The sequence below is a fragment of the Phoxinus phoxinus genome (assembly GCF_949152265.1).
Source record: "Phoxinus phoxinus genome assembly, chromosome: 12".
Classification (NCBI taxonomy): Eukaryota; Metazoa; Chordata; class Actinopteri; order Cypriniformes; family Leuciscidae; genus Phoxinus; species Phoxinus phoxinus.
In genome coordinates, this window is record NC_136887.1 from 8,866,829 (window position 1) to 8,886,333 (window position 19,505).

General features: G+C 39.6%; 1 protein-coding gene across 1 annotated transcript in view; it reads left to right on the forward strand.

The window, feature by feature from the left end:
* Nucleotides 1–19,505, forward strand: part of msnb (moesin b) — a 50,896-nt gene that overhangs the window by 24,903 nt on the left and 6,488 nt on the right. Inside the window, exons 9-12 of the mRNA XM_079630398.1 lie at nucleotides 9,476–9,606; nucleotides 10,566–10,726; nucleotides 14,826–14,918; nucleotides 15,025–15,255. Coding sequence (XP_079486524.1) covers nucleotides 9,476–9,606; nucleotides 10,566–10,726; nucleotides 14,826–14,918; nucleotides 15,025–15,255 — 616 coding nt within the window. The remainder of the gene's footprint in view (nucleotides 1–9,475; nucleotides 9,607–10,565; nucleotides 10,727–14,825; nucleotides 14,919–15,024; nucleotides 15,256–19,505) is intronic.

Consider the following 19,505-nt stretch of genomic DNA (forward strand, 5'->3'; position numbering starts at 1 on the left):
TGAGCCTTGTGGTACGCCATACTGAACTTGTGATTGATAAGACATCTCTTCATTTACTGCTACAAACTGATAACGGTCAGATAAGTATGATTTAAACCATGCTAGTGCAATTCCGCTAATGCCAACATAATGTTCGAGTCTATTTAAAAGAATGTTGTGGTCAATAGTGTCAAATGCAGCACTAAGATCAAGTAATACTAATAGAGAGATACAACCCCGATCGGATGATAAGAGCAAATCATTTGTGACTCTAATGAGAGCTGTCTCGGCACTATGGTACGGTATAAATCCGGACTGAAAATCCTCGCAGATATCATTTCTTTCTAGAAAGGAACACAGTTGTGAGGATACCGCCATTTCTATTATATTTGAAAGAAAAGGCAGATTCGAGATCGGCCTGTAATTGACTAATTCTGTATGATCAATTGGCTGTTTTTTTACAAGCGGATTAATCATAGCATATTATCTTTAATCTTCTTTATTCTAACTTCTGAGTACAGTTACTGTACATAATCAAATATAAAAGGGCATGCACACTTAAGTTTTTATTATTACTATTTACCTATATTTCACAGAGGTTTTCAGTGGTATTGCATAGATTGCAAGAGTCCTAGTATAATTTATCTTTGTTTTATTTTGAAAAAATTAAACGGGTGTGTAGACTTTTTATATCCACTGTACTACAGTGTCGTAGCGTTTTAAGTGATCGTAGACATGCTCTTAATATGAAGGCTGTTCCATAGTCAGTAACATTAGGTATACCTAGTTTTGGAACATTTGAAAAAAAAAAAAACATTGAGTCCTAGAATTTAACAAAATTAATGGTAACACTTTACAATAAGGGTGCACTAATAAGCATTAATTCATGCTTAACTAATGCACAGATAATACTGAATTAATGTATTACTAATGATTATCTAAGCTATTCATTAATGATTGCCTAATTAGCAACTAATGAAGAGTCTGTCTGGTTAATATATTAGTTCATATATGAATTGTTATTAATTAAATATGTAATTGTGGATTAATTCCATAATCACTTATTTTATTAACTAATAGTGTTCATTAATTTGTTAATTACCACAATCAGCCTAATATGCATTAATAAATTATTATTAATTACAGCATTAGTAGTGTGTCAATTACTACAATTACTAGATGATGAGTTAATAATGATGTGCCTCAACAAGTAAAGTCACAACATAATGATTGTTAGCTAATGATTAATTCATCATTAATGACCATCACTGGAGTTTATAAAAGCTGTTGATTAAACACTGGTTTCCAAAAACATTGTAGTAATTGACACACTACTAATGCTGTAATTAATAATGTATCAATGCATATTAGTTTACCTGTATTATCTGGAAGTTGAAATAAGGCTTTGGCTCATTGTGGTAATTAACAAATTAATTAACACTATTAGTTAATAAAATAAGGTATTATGGAATTAATACACACTTACATATTTAATTAATAACAATTCATATATTAACTAATATATTAACCAGACAGACTCTTCATTAGTTGCTAATGAGGCAATCATTAATGAATAGCTTGCCTTAGATAATCATTAGTAATACATTAATTCAGTATTATCTGTGCATTAGTTAAGCATGAATTAGTGCACCCTTATTGTAAAGTGTTACCAAATTAATAGATGTTTAGAGAAATGGTGATTGTATTACTGCACTACAAAATCAAACTAACAAAAAAACTGTTATTTACTCAACCCCATCATTCCAAACTATTGAACCTTTTCTTGAAGCCAGCTATGTTGGCTTTCTAAATATGCAAGCAGTATCACAGGTTTGAGACTTGCAGTTCATGTAGCTTAGTCTGAACCGCAAAGAGGTTAAGTTTGAGGTCACTATATTTGCATGAGGTCTGACCTTGAACACAATCAATATTAGCTTGAGGACTCTGCAATATTCTTCCATGAAATCGAGTTCAACTATTTTGAATGGTAGGAGTTATCAAATGCATGCATGAGTGCTGTAAGCTTTACCCTAAGAAATGCAAACAGTCATAAAGAGAATTCTACCTACACATGTAGGCTGTCTTGAATTTCTGGTGAGTCAATTCATGAAGTATTTTCAGCAGATTTTGATCTGCCAGAAGTATGATAGTAGGGCAAGTGTTCACATAGTTTCATGGGCCAATGTGAATAAATCGAGATTTAAATTAAAAGAGAAGAGATAGTCTATGCATGACCTGACATTCTATTATTATCCAAAACAAGACGGTGTGAACATTTTGGAGCACTGAACACTCATGTAATGTCTGTTTCATTTATATTAGAAGCCAGAGGGTGCCCTCGCGCTGAAAGTCTGACTCATAGAAGTAATAACTTATGATGTTCCTGGAAAACCCTAAATAGACAAAAGCATCCATCCATCGCTGTAGCTGAATAAAAACGTTTTGACTGATGAAACGTAAAGAAAATAAACACACAATTGCGACAATATATCATTTATGTTTTTAAGACTTTTCTGTATATGAATAATGTAGTACTAATTATGTTTTAAACATATTTTCTGCCTTATATTTTTTACACTTGTTGTTCAACAGCGTATTTGATTACTTAGCCAGATCAAAGCAAAGATTAGACATGTCAATTAGAAAAAACCTTTATACTAGACAAAAAAAAGATATTGCACTTGACATTTCTGTCCCCCTCACTTCTGAAATGATGGCTAGGCCCCTGGCATTATAGTGCCAAGCATTATGTTGCCAAGCATTTTGCCATTAATAGACTATTCCGAGATGGGCCTAATGGGTTTTCTTTAAAGGGACAATAAGTATCTTTTTAGGTATTTTATTATCTAAAATCAATATTTTTATTCATAAATATGTCCTCAATGGTGTACAAATACCTCGGCCAATTATCTGACTTATCCTTATAAATGAAGAATTTATTATCTTTATATACATGGGACGGGTAGGTCCACGGAGGCTTCCATGTGGTTCCGCCATCTTGCAAAACTATAATAGCAGAGAGGGACAAAAAGTACTAAACCAACGCTTTTCCACAACGCGTTTTCGTTCAGAGCCAGCCGAAACCAGCAGAAATGCAGGTGCAGAGCAGTGAGAGGCGCTTGAAACTGCACCGGCAAGTTTAAAAGTCTGGATTGCATTGTTATTATGGACCATACATATGCCAAGCCACAGGAGAAGAAAACATCGGGAATGCGTGGGATTTCCCCCTTTCGGGTCAATGTATCCCTGCCTCTGCTTAATTATTTTAAAATGTATCCTCCCCTCAAAGTGATGATAGTGCTACTACATAGTGGCGAGACGGATCACAAAACTTATCACGGATCCGTGGTTTGATTAAAGTCAAGTTTATTTTAAAATGATTAGGCAACTCACTCACTCTTGAGCGTCTGGCGCGAGTGATTTCAATGTTGACGCAAGCCTCATTCTACTCCAGTTTGAGCGAATGAGGCGAATTGCTATCACAGATAATGTCTTTCTATCATTTCACTGTAGTTCAGCATCGCGATGTAAAGTTAACGTTATTGCATGATCACAGTTCATATGTGTGGGGAAAGATAAGCTATTAGAGTAAAAACATTGCGTTAGGCTACTTCAGTTAATAAGAAAAAATATTTTAAAATTCCTGCAAATGCAGTGATGAAGTTCATGTTCTCATGATTTATTTTTATGAATAACAATGTTTCAAAACACCCCCCCCCCTACAATATTTCATATAACTACAATATTTCATGTTTTTCACAGTCAGTAATTTATACTGTAACATTCGTTTGTTTGTTGTCATGTTGCAGTTTGTTTGAAATAACACACCTGTTCACCTGAAGGAAAACTCGACGAAGTGCTATCAGAAGACATCCTGTCAAAGCTTTTTGGTACATATCGCCTACCGTAGATGCAATGCACATTTGAAAAAGCGAGGCGCTGGAGAGCAAAATTAGTTTGAATGCAAAATACTAATTCCTACTTATTGTCCTTTTAATTGCTTTTTTGACATCAGTAGTTAAAACCAAACTCAGTGTGTGTGTGGCAAACCTGATGTGGTGTGGTGAAATCTGAATTTTTTTTAGAAGATGTGCATATAAATTGTTCTTAAGTATGCTCTTAAGTTTCTCCTTTAAGTTTGTTGTTTTAGTATTAAAATCTTCATCTTTTCTTCTTCTGAGTGTTATTTTATATTATATTAGCACCCTTGGAAAGGCTATGTACTAATTTCTATGAATAATTAATAACAAAGAATGTAAAAGAGTTGACTTCAATTGGTGTCAATGGTAATGGGTATAAATACGGAAGTGGATGCACGCACTACATCCTTTGCCTTTCGCTTCGGAAAACTCTCCCAGTGCTGGTGGTTTCTACAGTGAGAGTGTAGCGGTGATCGCGAGCTTTGAGCTCTCGACTGTTGTTTTAACAGCAACACATTTCTAAATGTTTGTGTTGTGGGTGGCTGGTTAGAGGGTGGAAAAGTGAGTGCGTCACTGTTTCAGTTCACTGTTCAGTGTTGCTGCGGTCATTCCCCTGTGTGCTCTGGCACTGGTGATGGGTCTTATTTCCTGAAAGAGCAACACAGGTGCGTTTGCATCTTTTTCAAGATCTCATTCCACCCGTGCCTTTCTGGATGCAGTCACTCCCCTTTCCTCTCTGACGGTCACAATTGTTGCATCGTGTTTGGGCTTACAAGCATGCTGAAGCAGTTTTTGTGGACGTTCATGTTCCCATTGAGGGGATATGACTGTCGCGGTATTGAGATCGAGATTCACGTTCGTCTGCAAAGCTGGAATCCCCATTACCATGCCCCACCCCCGGGTGCCACGTGGAATGGGTGATTGGAGGATAGTGATGGATGTCTCGCCCGGTAACCATTTCTTGTGGGCTCCTCACTCCTCCATCACACCGCAGCTGGTGGAATTTCCTGTTGAACGTGCTGGTCCCTCTGTAATGGACCGATCAGCCATTCCCCCAGAGGACAGGATGTCGATAGCAGCATCGGAGGGTGAGCTGGCCTCTGGAGATGACGACTCTGCTGCGTTATCTCCCTCTGGGAGTGTAACATTGTGTAACCCTACCGTCGTAGCTCTGCTTATAGGCAGGCTAAGAACCTACTGCAGGACTTATCTAAATCTAGATTCGATGAGGAGGTTGGTTATGTACTAATCATATGGTCAAAAGACTCATAGATTCCACTCCAAAGGAAGCACGAAACAATAGATTAAAGTTTGAATTTCTTATCCAATTTATTTTCCTTATTTTCTTATTCAAAATTCAATATTTAGTTCAGTTCACACAGCATTAGTAACATTCATGTTAGCAAATCAGCCACAACTTTTGAGATCTCATGAAACAAAACAAAAGGGAAAATCTTTCAAAGAAAAATTAGTTACCCTTGAGTGCACTCAAATATTTTAACTGTCCAACCACCCCTTCAATACTTAGCGTCCATATCAAACACCCAATGGAACCGTTGCAGCGCTGTTAGATGAGGCAGTGGACCAGAGAACCAGGCACCAGGGCGAACAGAAAATAATCCAGCTTCGGTGGAAAGAACACTAGGGATCCGGGACCAGAAGAAACCTAAAAAAAACCCAGTCTACACAAAAATGTGCAGAAAATTAACTAATGTTCAGCTAAATGTCCTTTTTCCATCTTCTCATCATTTAAAAGTCCATATGTTCAATAATACAACTTAAAATAAAAATCAATGAAATGAAATTGGACAAACAAAAAGTACAGTGTAACATAGTAACTCAAAATTGACATACTTGACTCAAAACAAAATTATTTCCTTTCAAAATGCATTTTTCATTGTACCAAAATTAGAATGCAACAAAATGTACCTGTGGGGTAACATCCACTGCTATTGTAGATAGACAGACTGTTTTTTTTAATCCACTGTAATCCACTGTAACATTGAAATGTAAACCTTTTTAGTCATTTCACCATTTTAGCTTCAAGCTAATCAACACAAAATTATAGTTTTCACTCACCGAGATAATTTTGTTTTACAACATGTGTCGTCTAATTTTCAATGTAGTTCAACCTCGAGGATATATTTCGTTTTCTAAATCAATTTTAATCTTAATATTTACTTCTGCTCTGGCTCCCGTTTTTCCAGGCTTTTTTAAGGCAAGGCGAATGGCAGAAAACAGCTGAAGAAGAACGCTTCATTGTGCACTGCCACCTAGTGGCGAACTAGATATTGCACTTTACTCTAGTTTTAAGTGTTTGCATTAAAGGTCATTTCAGGACTGTATTGAGGCAAAATTGACAGGGTTACAATTGCCCAAGCTGGATCCAGAGTTGTCAGCTATGCTGAAACGTGCCTGCCAAGGCTGACGGGCTCGAGTGGAATCCTCCACCTCTTGGTTGGTGGATTGGTATCTCGGGGCGGGCTGCACTGGTTCTCAGCTCGCCGCCCCAGTGCCTTTCTTTCTCGAAGTGCATGGAGAGCTTATCAGGTTGTGGATGGCACCTTTCCCTGCCAGAAACTGCCTTAATAGCTTTTACCCCCTCACTACCCTTGACGGTGGAGCGATGAACGTTTGTGAGACTATCCCTCCAGTGGAGTGGTCTGTCGCGCCACAGGTGCACCTGTGTCCGGTGGCAGCTGCCTTTTGGACGGGGAATCCTCGTCTCCCCCTAAGTACTCTTCTAGTCCGTTCCAACGGGCAGTGTTCAGTTCCTGGTCTCCCCAATTTCCCAGGTTGGGCTGGTCTGCAACGCGGCAGAGAACTGCGCCCAAGCGCAGATGGAGGCCATTCGGCACATCCTGCCCCTGCCGCCCGCTGCTGCCTCCACCCCACCGCCTGTGGCAGTTTCTCCGCCCGCTCATCACCTAGGGCGTTCCTCTGCCGTCTTTCTTACTGTACAGTACTAAGAGCCTGTAGTCAAAATCTAAATCGTAAAGTAAACTTTGTATGCAAGCAGAGAATCAGAACCAAATACATATTGTGCACAAGTTTTATTAACTAAGTCACAAACACATAACTAACATACAAACAATTACACATACATGGGTAGATGGTTAAAGTGACAGAATGGAACCGGAAGCAGGGAATGAAACTATGGAAAAGATACATTTAACTATGAAAAGAACCATCAGCTTATCATTTTCAGAGCACCACCACAATTGATACTTGCATGGCTTTTGCGGTGGAAACAATTCTTGAAGTTGTTGAATTTAAGTTGTTGATGGTTCCGTGAGTGTCAGATGTTGAATTTGCAATCGTTTTCTTCTTCGTTGGATGAAGAAGAAATGATAAACTTGCATGGTTAGTTCGACTCTTTTCTCGTGGCTGGAGTGCAGATTGTGGACCAGAGAGAGCAAATGGTGGGAGTTGCGATTCTGGATTGAATGAAGGCGTTGTGCCAAACTCCTGAGGTTGTCCTTGATTCTGTTGTGGTTGAGAGAGTCAACAGCAACCCGAACGTATGAGAGAAAGCCAAGAGAGCGAAGGGCTTCTGTTAGAAGCCATTTATACGCATGGGAAAGGTCCCACCTTTTAGGGTTGGCTCAACCAATAAGAAAGGGGGAATTTCTAAGTGGGAGATTCCTCTGTTGGGAGGATTTATGAGTCTTTGTTTTAAGCGTGTTCATTTGCATGTGCAGCTGTATTGGTTGCTGATGAAGAAGCTCTGAAAGATTCTTGTAATACTAATATGTTGCGCAGTTATCGTCAAGTCATCTTCATTTATATAGCGCTTTTAACAATGTAGATTGTTTCAAAGCTGCTTTACAGAGATAAACTTATAATTTAAGGTAACAGATTGTTTTGGCTTTATAGCGGTTCTTGAATAATGTTATTTTCCAGCTAAAGTTAGATTTGATTGATTCACTTACGTTGAAAGGATAATTTGTTATTAAATTAGGGGCTGCTAAGACAACACCGTTCTCTCTACACAGAATTTAAACGCGAACCTGTGATAAACACTGATGGCGCTCACGTGCGCAACAAGAATGAATTTTATAGTTATGTGCGTTTGAATATATGTGCGCATGTTTGGAATTCTCTACAAACCAAGCCTAAATAAACTACTTGATGTACACAATGTATGTACTTGATGCACATCATGTACACAATCATTTTTATCTTCAAAGTACCAATTTATAGAGACCAAACATGGTATAGGTGAGGTTACATTGACCCTTGGTTCTATCATAAAATACACAGTATTAAAATAATAGAATTAAAAGATACTACACAAGACAGTAAATCATTCACAAAATGTTCTGGGATGCATGCTCATTTATAGATCAGTTCATAGTTAAATTAATGCAGGGAAGTCTGTAGGACCTAATGGCAGGGGCCCTGACCACATTTTTAACAGCAATAAAACCAACTTATCTGATCGTAGCCTTTGGTTGAACAGGCGTATAATAATTTGGGTAAATATGTAATCTAAATTTATGCCTATTTGTTTCACATCTTCACGGACACACAATGATTTCCCTTGTGTGTTAATAATTTTCCTTGTAATAATGTATGATTTGCAAAAATAAAAACTGCTGCGTCTGTTTAGATTAGAGAATTAAAGTGTATGCGCGTTGTTCATATGCTACATAATGGCCAAGCACGCGCCCTTAAAATACTATATGACTAACGCACAACGCGCCACTGTCTTTAGACTAGGTTTTTCCTGGCCTGTGGCGGAATTGTTTTCTCAAACTGCAAAATAGCACCAGGGAACATTTTGCGCCGGAACACACCTCTTTTCGCTGAACCGCCCCCGGAAGCGCAACTTCATACCCTATTTTACCGACGTGCATCTGGAGGGAAAAGTCCGCTGTGCGAGGGTGAAAAATAGGATTGATACATGCGTCGGTGTACAAAGTCAATTGCGCTGGGTGCAAGATAGGGCCCTCTATGTGCGATTATACTGCAGGTTCACTCTCGCTCATATCCAAGGTAAATCATAACAACTGTCATCCCTTACATTTGTGTTATTGAACTATTGATGTTGTCCTTGGCTAACCCTAGTCCTATAGTTAATTTCACAATTGCGCAAACCACGCCACATTTCCAATTTTTCACATTAACAATTTTTTTTATGCAAACCATGCTTAATTTCAAACTAAGCTGACAGTGTCAAAGCACCCTTAAATTACGTTGATGGTAAACTCTGCAGGAAACTGGCAGGATTGAACATAAGAACTATAGGAACACCCTTCAGGCTGATTACCCTCCAGAAGTATGGCCAATTTATGCAGCAGTATTCCTTACATAGGGATTGAGGTTTACATGTAACCTGAGATGTTCCGCTTAATCGGTTCACTCAACTGTGCATCAGTAGGTGACACTATACCACAGCACAAAACTACAGAGTGACTTCCAATATATTAGCCTGGTAATAATATTTGCTTTTGGTGCAAAAGGACCTTTAGAACCTTTAGAAAGACAATAGACAAGACAGCTCACTAGGTTTTGGTACAAAGCATTACATTCTTTTAGATGTGACAATGTTTATTTATGCATTTTAATTTTAGAGCACTTCTGGAAAATGAGAAAAAAAGAAGAGAAAATGCAGAGAAAGAAACTGAGAAGATTGCCAGAGAGACGATGGAGCTCGTGGAAAGACTTCGACAAATTGAAGAGCAGACCAAAAAAGCTCAAGAGGGTTGGAACTACAAATGTCTACCTAGAACTACAAATGTCACATTATTAGTTTATGGGTTTAAAGGTGAAGCTTGTAATCTCTTCACCATTAGTGTCATCAGATAGATTTGGAAAAGTAATTCAATTTTTTAAATAGGTTTTCTAAATGTCTTACATTAGTGCCATCTGCCATTAGCCACACAGTCCTGCCACACATTAAAGGCATCAACACACTACAAGATAATTGGGTCGATTATTTTTTTTTTGGACCCAATTCTCCCCTTCCGACAATCCTAGCTAAAGTCTAAATTATCTTGATGATTCTACAGATTCTCTTGTCAAATGTATTAATAGTGGTAGAATCTGCTGAGAAGAATGTTGGAGCCGTACCAATCGCAAATTGTAAATATCCAACATGTTGAATATTTACGTACGATCACAAATTCTGTTGTGTGGGGAGAACCTGTGGACAAATGCTCACACACTCTTTAGATTGTCACCTGGAATGTAACGACACCCAATCGGAAAGCAGGCAGACGGAAGACGGAAGCAAAACACAAATTCATCCAAACTATTTTTCCCCACAAATTTCCTGTAAAAAGCAGTCCAAACACTACTATCGCCATTTCTTCTTGCCCTTCGTCATTTGTTTACTCCAAAGTCACACTTGACCACAAGAGATTTTGCAAACTTTTCCCATGTTCACAGTTGGGAATCTGGTTGTTTGTGAATGGACTCTTTTAGTGTGTGGTGTGGTGTTGGTGTGCTGTCTTGGGTCACATCACGACACTCAACACACTATAGGAACAAAACTGTTAAATCTATGATTTTTTTTTTTAACATGTTTGTGGTATCTCACATTCTGAAGATCTTTTAGTGTGGACCAGGTTGCTCAAAGAAGCAGAAACACCATAAATAGGTCTATCATATTTTACATTTCAGAAAAGTTTATTTGTGTGACATAATAGTTCTGTTGTTCAGAGCTAGAGGAGCAGACCAAGCGAGCATTGGAGCTAGAGCGGGAGAGGAAATATGCTCAGGAAGAGGCTGAGCGACTGGAGAAAGACCGCAGGATTGCAGAAGAGGTTAAGTCAGCATTACTGCAGCAATCTGAGAACCAGGTCAAGAACCAAGAGAATCTGGTATGAAAGAAAAAGTACTCAAATCTTCTAAAGATACATTAAGATCTTGAAAGATAATGAAAATCATGACAATATTTACTCACCCTCATGTCATTCCAAATACGTATTGATTACTTTATTATTCAGAAACACAAAGAAAGTTATTTTGAAGAACCATGGTTTGGAATAGGGATGTGCTATGTATCCAATAACCTTATTCTTAAAGGCATGGATAATGGATTAAAAAATAACGAATTCTACTGAATTACAGACAAAATATTTGGCAGACAGTCACTCCTCGTGTTTGCTGGATGACAGGTGAGCCAGGAGATAGCACATTGTACATAAACATCTAAAACCACTACACAATGAGTATGTGGGAAGTGAACGAGTGTAAACTCTGTGAATAAAATGAGCGCAAATCAAGTAGCCACGTTGCCATCTCCATGCATCGCTCAGAAATCAAAGCTTGGCAGAAGTAATAACTAAATCCCCAGTGTTCTTTATTCTAGGTTTTTTTTTTCTTTTTTTTTTTTCTTTTTTCTTACTGTGTCTGGTTTTCATTTCCTGTGTTTAGTTCCTGTTGTAATTTCTCCCATAGCTACCCTTGTGTATTACGATGACAGCTAATCACCTTCACCTGTTAATTGTTAGCCTGTGTATATACCTCTGTGTTTGTCGGTTGTTGTCTTTACATGTCTTGTTAAAGCTGTTGCGTTTCCCCATTTTGGATTATTGTCTCCTTCCCTGCCTGGATATATGTCACTCCCTGCTTTCTTATCGGAATTATCTTTGTTTTTGTGTTTATATAATAAACTGCTGCACATAGATGCTCACTTTTCCTCTTCCCTGCACTCTTGACAGGTATCTCTATTTAAATTATTTAAACATTGTACGATATGATATACAAATTAATGAAATAAGCATATGCATATATCTCTGCACGTCTCTCAAAAACTAGCTCTCTGTCAAGAGTAATATCAACTAAGCTATTGAATCAGACACATTTTCTACTACTAATGTCTATTTAAATGTTTAAAACCTTGTACGATATGATAGGTTACATGATATTTCTGTCTCACTCTCATAAACGGCAAGATGTGGATGATTGCTCCGACAATTAGAAGATATTTAAATAAATTCTATAATAAAATATTTTAAGAGTTATACAAGGCATATTTCTCAATTGATAAATATGAAGGGCACAGATCTAAGTTTAAAACGTTTTTCTCATATAATGTAAAGCTGCAGTCATGCGGAAGAACATTGTCGCCGGAGCTGCTACTCTCTGTTTATATCTATGAAGAGTCACGCAGGTAGTGGTCTATTCCGCAGCGGTGCCGACCTGACCGGTCTAAAATAGTCTGAATATATAAACACTTATCATAGGTGTACCGCAGTGGTTCAGGATGAAACAAAAACATGGTTTGGAAAATGGATTCATGATGTACTCGCATATTATATAATTTCTGTAAATTTTGGACACAAAAAAGGTTATGGGCTGCAGCTTTAACACACTTTCTATTACTTCTGATTTTATCAGATACAGATAATTTTGAGATTGTTACAGATACAAATATTGGCTCCGCTGCACACCCCTAGTTTGGAATGACAGGAGTGTGACAAAAAGAAAACTGAAAATTATGTTATTATTTACTTTCCCTTATGTCATTCTAAACACATATGAATATCTTTCTTCAGCAGAACACAAAAGGAAAAATGATGAAGTATGTACCTTGAGCTCTTTTCCATACAGTGGGAATGGATGCTTTCAAGCTCCATAAAAGCACTATCACAAAAGTAGCACAAAAGTAGTCTGTATGACTTGTGCACAATACTCAAACTTTACATGATTTAAAGCAAAACACGCTATATTTTTCTAATTTTGTACATTGCTATAGCAGCTCTTTTCACCCACTGCCTGAAACACACTGTTTTAGTTCCTGTCTCTTTAAAGCCCACCTTTCCGAAATGACGGTACAGATTAAGCCACTCACTCAGTAACTGCACCATTCCACGGAACCACGGATGGCTCTGCCAGGGTGGAGCCACCAGAAGAACCGACTGTCAGGGCCACCAGAGGAAAGGCATATAAGCTCTCTCTACTCGTGGGTCAGCGCATCCTTCTCCAATGAAAAGAATATCAGACAGAGAGTCTTCTCCGTCTGACTGAAGAGGTCTGCTTGCTTGAAGACACTCCAGATCATCTTAACCACCTGGGAGTGAAGTCTCCATTTTCCTGGACTCACACCACACCAGGACAGCATGTCCGCACCCTGGTTCAGCCTGCCCAGCATGTGCACTGCTCTCACTGACCAGAGGTTGTACTGTGCCCACAGGAGGAAGAGTCTCGCCAGTCTGTTCAGTTGGCACGATCTCAGGCCTCCTTGGAGGTTTATGTATGCGACTACCATCAGGACATGGCTGGTCTCTCAGGTCTGGCAGAAAGGACTTGAGTGCCATGCGCACCACCATCATATCCAGACAGTTATTGTGCCAGAGTTTGAACCTGACAATGTGCCGATTGCTGGCCTGCCATAGCAAAGAGCGCTTCAACCTGTGTTAGAGGTATCTGTTGAGACCACTTTACTTTTGGAAGGCAGCCCGAAATCCACTCCTGATTGGTACAATTGCAGAGCCTTCCAGGTTGCCATGGATTTAACAGAGCCATGGATCACCCTGAGGTTCAAGCGTCCCAATTGCAAAGCTTGATGCGGGACATGGGCTTTCAGCCAGAACATGGGCTGCCATCAGGCACAGCATCCTTTGAAATGCCTTGAGGGTACAAAGACCCCCGGATTTAAATAATTCAGAGCTCACTGAATTTTCAGCGAGCGCTCCGGTGACAGCCAGCCCCGCATCTGGACCAAGTCGAATAACGCACCCAGGTTGATTCTGAACCCCAGACACTCTAAGTGGCTGTGGAGCATAGACCTGTGCACACATAGCTTTTCTCTCGACTGGGCCATGGTAAGTCAATCGTTGAGGTAGTACAGGATGTGCACCCCATTCCAACACAGGGGGGAGAGTGCCGCATCCATGCATTTTTTTTGTGAATGTGCAGGGTGCCAGTGACAGTCCGAATGGCAGGACAGTAAACTGGTAAGCCACTCCTTTGAATGTGAACATCCTAAGCGGTCTGTAAAGAGAGGCTACCTGGGTATAAAAAGTATGCGTCTATTAGATCCACTGATAAAAAGCAATCCCCTGGACGAATCTGTGTGAGGGTTTCCAGACCTTAAAATTGGGGGGTTCTGCGAGCAAACTAGAGAGAAGACTTGTTTGATCGTGTTCAGGACTCAGTCTGACACTTTCTCCATAACCTCCTCTAAGGGCTGCCTTCTCTTCACTCCTGACTAGCCAGGAAGACTGCTTGGGCTGCTGACCAGGGTCTAACACTACCTGGGGGCAATGGCCCTGATGCTTTGGGAAGGGGTAGCACTTAACAATCCGGAAGCGATGCCGGTCTTCTGGCTCTGCTTTGGGAGATCACTCACCAGATAGCCAAAGGGGAGAGGTGTCGTCTCAGCCGAGTACGCTTCTTCAGCATCACCAAGTCAACTGCTGGGTTCTTCCCGTGGTCAGTGAGCAGATGATCTCCGCTCTAAAGAGAAAGATTGGGTGTGCTGAGACGCCATTTGTCAGTGTAGTTTTTCCTTCAATCAGGCTTCAGTATTTAGAAGAAATTGACTTTGCCCATAGCGTCAGCCACTGAAGTAATGTCGAGTGAAATGTTATTGTAAGGGAAACAATGTCTCCTCAACACAGTAAAAACACTCCAACTGTTATTTGAAGGTGGGTCAAAGCAGTCAGTAGGTGACGTAGTTAAATTATGGAATTAATGACAACAAACAAGGCGTTTTTTGTTGGAGAGATTAACTATGACGTGACTTTGCAGATTGTTTACATACACAAACAGCTATAGCCTATTACACACTAAAATAAAAGCAAGTTTTAAAAAAAAAATTATATTTTTTTACTTGTTTCCAGGTTTGCAGTGCTTTTATGGTTATTTATGTGCTTTTTGAAGCTTTCCAGCCCCTGGTTACTGTTGTTGTTTTATTGTATAGAAAATAATTTTCTGCAAAATAAATATATTTGCTTCATTATATCTTTAAAGGCAACAGAGCTGGCTGAGCTAACATCCAAAATCACTCTTCTGGAAGATGCCAAAAAGAAGAAAGAGGATGAAGCCAGGAAATGGCAGAGAAGGGTGAGAGTGTAAATATACTGTTTTATCTGTTCCACATGGTTAACCTCAGGAAAACACATTAGCAGTCTCACAATAGTTTACTGAGATTTCTCTTTGAGTATGGCAGGCGATTATGGTTGAGGTAGACCTGGAGAGGACAAAAGAGGAGTTGAAGAGTAAGCTAATTGGGGTCCACATCCAGGCAACGTCCCAGACTGAGAATGACCATGATGAGAATGATGAGAGCAGTGCTGAGGCCAGTGCTGAGCTCACATCCACTGGAACTTATCAGGACCGCAGTGAAGAGCAGCGTATAACAGAAACTGAGAAGAATGAACGTCTGCAGAAGCGCCTACAGGTGAGTATGAGAGACAGCAATGATTTTTTATCAAAAAGATGTCATAACCATGGCCTAGTGCAGAGGTTCTAAACTCTGTTCCATGAACTTCCCCCAACAGTGCACATATTGTGAGTCTTCCTAATCAAACACATCTGATTCAACTCATCTGTCGAATTATTTACATATAGATCACTATTAACTATATAAAACAACTCTATCAATTGACATATCACTATCGATTGAATTTCAACTGCTTCCGCGCATCCCCTGACATGCTCTCTGCCGCACACTTTGAAAACCCCTGGGCTAGCCAGAGCATATGATACGGCACACTGACTAGTGTTTATCACACAGCGTTTATGCGAGTAACACAAATTCAAATCCTACTTGCCTCATTTCTCAGTATCATTCCTCATTCCAATTTGTTATGTAGACAACAGTATACAGTACATACATGTACAGCAACACAACACCCACAATAACACATTTTACAATAAGTTTTTTTTTTTTTTTACTTATTAGGAATAAAATAATTATTTTATCTATTGGATTACACAAAGGCAGTTTAAATTTCCGGCCTGAGAGAAACAGTTGAAATTCAGTACACAATGGACGGGTAAAATCGGAAGGAACTGACTAGCCCTTCCTTGTCGCCCTTTCGTCATAAGCTGAAGAGCTTTCCCTCTAATGAGATCCCTCACCCCGGATTTCCACCATCTGCGGATTGACTGCGGATCCATGCTCCGCTGTCCTTCAATACCCACCAGGTCCAGATTTGTTGCGGAGCGCCTGCGGCCATGACTGACAGTCACGAGCCACGTATGACGTACTGTATGATTGCGTGATATAACCTGTCCCGCATTATCTGCCCTGTGCTGAATTGCTGTGGAGCTCTCCGGCATCCGGCAAAAATAGAAGCTCTGCGTATCTGCTCCGGAGGGCTGCGGATCGCCAGAGTTGGAACGCAGCCGTTCTGCAGTCAGTGAAAATACACACATTGGCCCTCATTTATCAATCTTGCGTCGAAACGCGTGTATATGTTGGCGTAACATCTTGCTTACACTCCTCTCACCGCCTGATTTATGAAGCTGTGCGTACCTTTGAAATTCAGGTGTACGCAATACCTGTCTCTTGATAAATGCCGCGGCTGAAAACGATCGTCATTAGATTAACACGCCCCTATATATTCACGTCTCCGCCTCCCCCACGCCCTCATTTTACGCCATGGACACACGGAAGACGGCAAAGAGGAGAAACTTCTCCGGTGGAAATCCAGTTTAAATCGCTGGTTGGTTGAGCAAATTACCTATCACAACAATGCATTATTTTATAGCACGTGTTTTGAAACTATTAGCGTTGAATTTCGCATGACGTCAAATGTAATGGGGTGTACAATAGTGATGACGATGTGAATAATTGCATGACAATTCGTAATATTCTTCTAATTAGTATTATGATTTTGATTATTAATGATGCTTATTGTTATTTAGAAGAAGAATGTCTTTGTTATTATTATTATTTGTATTATTATTATTATTATTTAAAAGAAGAAGAATGTCATTTTAATTATTTTGTCAGTCTGAATAATTTTTTGGTCATTGAAAGCCTTTCATTACTGAACCCAGTCCGTGCGCACCTGCCGGGCTTAACTTACAAAAATAAACACTGACGTTTATAATTTCTATGTTGTTGTTTTTTTTACAGTGGGTCATAATATATCATATTTTTAGTTTGTCAGTGCGTTTTGTGGTGTTAGGAATTGTTTTTCTGCGCATTTCAGCACTAACTCAAAACGTGCGTACATGTACACCACCTCCTGAGCTGGCGTAGGATTTGAGCGTGCCGTACGCCAACGTCCATATTGATAAATCGCAAAGTCACCGTGGTTTTGGGTGTACGCTGAAAATTTGGTGTACGTACTTTTCATAAATAAGGGCCATTGACTTTAATGGAAACCTATTGACTCCGCCGCCATTCTGGAGCGGATCCGCAGCCGTTCCGCAGTTGGTGGAAATTGCCCGTTACAATATTTGCCTCAATTTTATTTATCATCAAGTACTGTCCCTAAATATTTAAATTGCTTACCACTTCTACCTGTTGTCCCTTTATGACAGCAGGCAACACCAGTACAGAGTTAATTTACAGAAAGCAATGGACATCTCTTTTATTTTAGAAGCATTCATATTTAAAAATGAAGCATCACACCATTGGATAAAAATGATCTATCATCTGACTCTGTGAGGAGACTCCTGAATCATTTACGAATGTATTTAATAATTTTTTAATTCCCCTCAAAAAAAATCAGTAAGGCATATAAGGAAAACAAACGATGGGACAAAACACAACCCTGTGGTGTGCCAATGGAATAAAATCCAAATGAAAAATGTTAATTTGCAAATGCTCATATTGTTCATATGCTTACTGGTGGGGCTGTATGCAATTGAAAAGCAGAGGAGAAGACCATAAAAAGCAAATGAACATGTTTTTTTGTGCCTTCCAAATGTCTTAAAATCTTAAAATTTTCACAACTGCCACTACTATGAAGTCTTTTCAATGACGAGGGAATTTAGAATTTATTAGAAATAAAAATAAATGAATAAATATCTGAAAGCTGCTCTGCACAGTTCCCCAGCAGTCAACCATCAATATGATCAGGGCCTAGACTCTTTCTAACCTTAACCCAACTAAAACACTTACGTACATCAGTTGTATTAATTTGAAATTTGTCAGGAGTGTGTAAAATAAAATTGTGTATAAAATGAATTAGAATCATCTGCTAATTCATGACTGAGTTTCCCTCCTGAATGAATACTTTTACCCCAGTTTCACATACTTTTTTTAAGCCTAGAACCAGAATAAAATGCAGGTTTGAGCTGTTTTAACTCAAAGAAACATATCTTTAAATATGTCAGTGCCATTGTTTTGTTTCAAGATGCACACCAGTAATGTTTTTTATAGGCACATATATAAGATCTATTTAAATGCCCTAATTGAACTATGTCCTAATCCTGGTTTAATCTAAACCCTGTCTGTGAAACCAGGCCTTAGTCTTCTGTTTAGTTCCAAATATAGACATCACTCCATCTCAAGCTAGATGAGTTTTCCCATTTGTAAACATATTTTCTACCTTTTCCTTGTATCGAAATTTCACAAATTTTACTTAATTTCACACTAGTTTATGAGCCTCTCTATACAGAACACTATCTACTTGTTTAAAATAAATATTCATTTAATTAATTGCATATTTAACATGTGTGAATGTGTGGTTCCCCTTCAGGAACTATCGCTGCGTGGAATCGCAGTGGGAACGCCCCCCAGCGTAACACGTCTGAAGCATGAATGAAATCAGTCAATGGAGAGATGGAGCGTCACAGCGAGTCGACCAGGAAACTATAAATATCTTCTGAATACACAAGCCGCCAGCTTTTTTCACTTCAGCAAAGCACTCTGTGTGTGTCTGAAATCTTTCGATTGTGTTTGTCTGTTTCTAGTTTTCTAGACAGGAGTTTTTCACTATATCTATATATATATATATATATATATATATATATTTATAAAAAAAAAAACAATATGAGTGTGACGAGCGAGCAGCAGTACAGCAAGTGTGTTCCCCCCTGTACACGATACATCACGGGTGGGGATTCACACCAAGTGTGTTGCTTGTTTGGGAATGCAGCATGCCCAGTCAGCTCTCGAGGGGGCTGATTGTGAGCATTGCGAGCGTTTTCCCTTGAGAACTCTGCGCTCGCGGCGATCGCTCTTCGAGGAGAGTGGTTTGCTGCGGGCTCCCCAAGGCTCGGGTCCCGCTTCTGTCGAGGCAGAGCGGTGGCGCTTGACTTGGGGTTCGCAGATGGATCTCACCGGCGACGTTGAGACCGGCCCCGCCCTATCTCAGCTATCTCCGGCGGGATCCAGTGCCTCTCACCCGGCTCTGGAAGCACACGCGCGGTTACTTCTGCCCGGGTGGAGGCACATGATGTTCAATAACTTAGATTATCCAGTTCTGAGGAGCTGGATGTCGAAAGTTTTACATCAGAAGATACTGGAGACTCGTCACTCCAGCATACTGCTGAAGTAGGGCTGATGGATGTATTATCTCGTGCTGTTGAAAAGCTCAGCATCGAGTGGCCAACTGACAGGCAGGAGTCTAGAATTAAAAGCAAACTTGATGATAGATTTCTGTCTGCACGACCTCAGCCTTCTCGCCGGTGCTTACCTTTCTTCCCAGATTTTCACACTGAGGTGTCAAAGACCTGGGCTAGACCAGT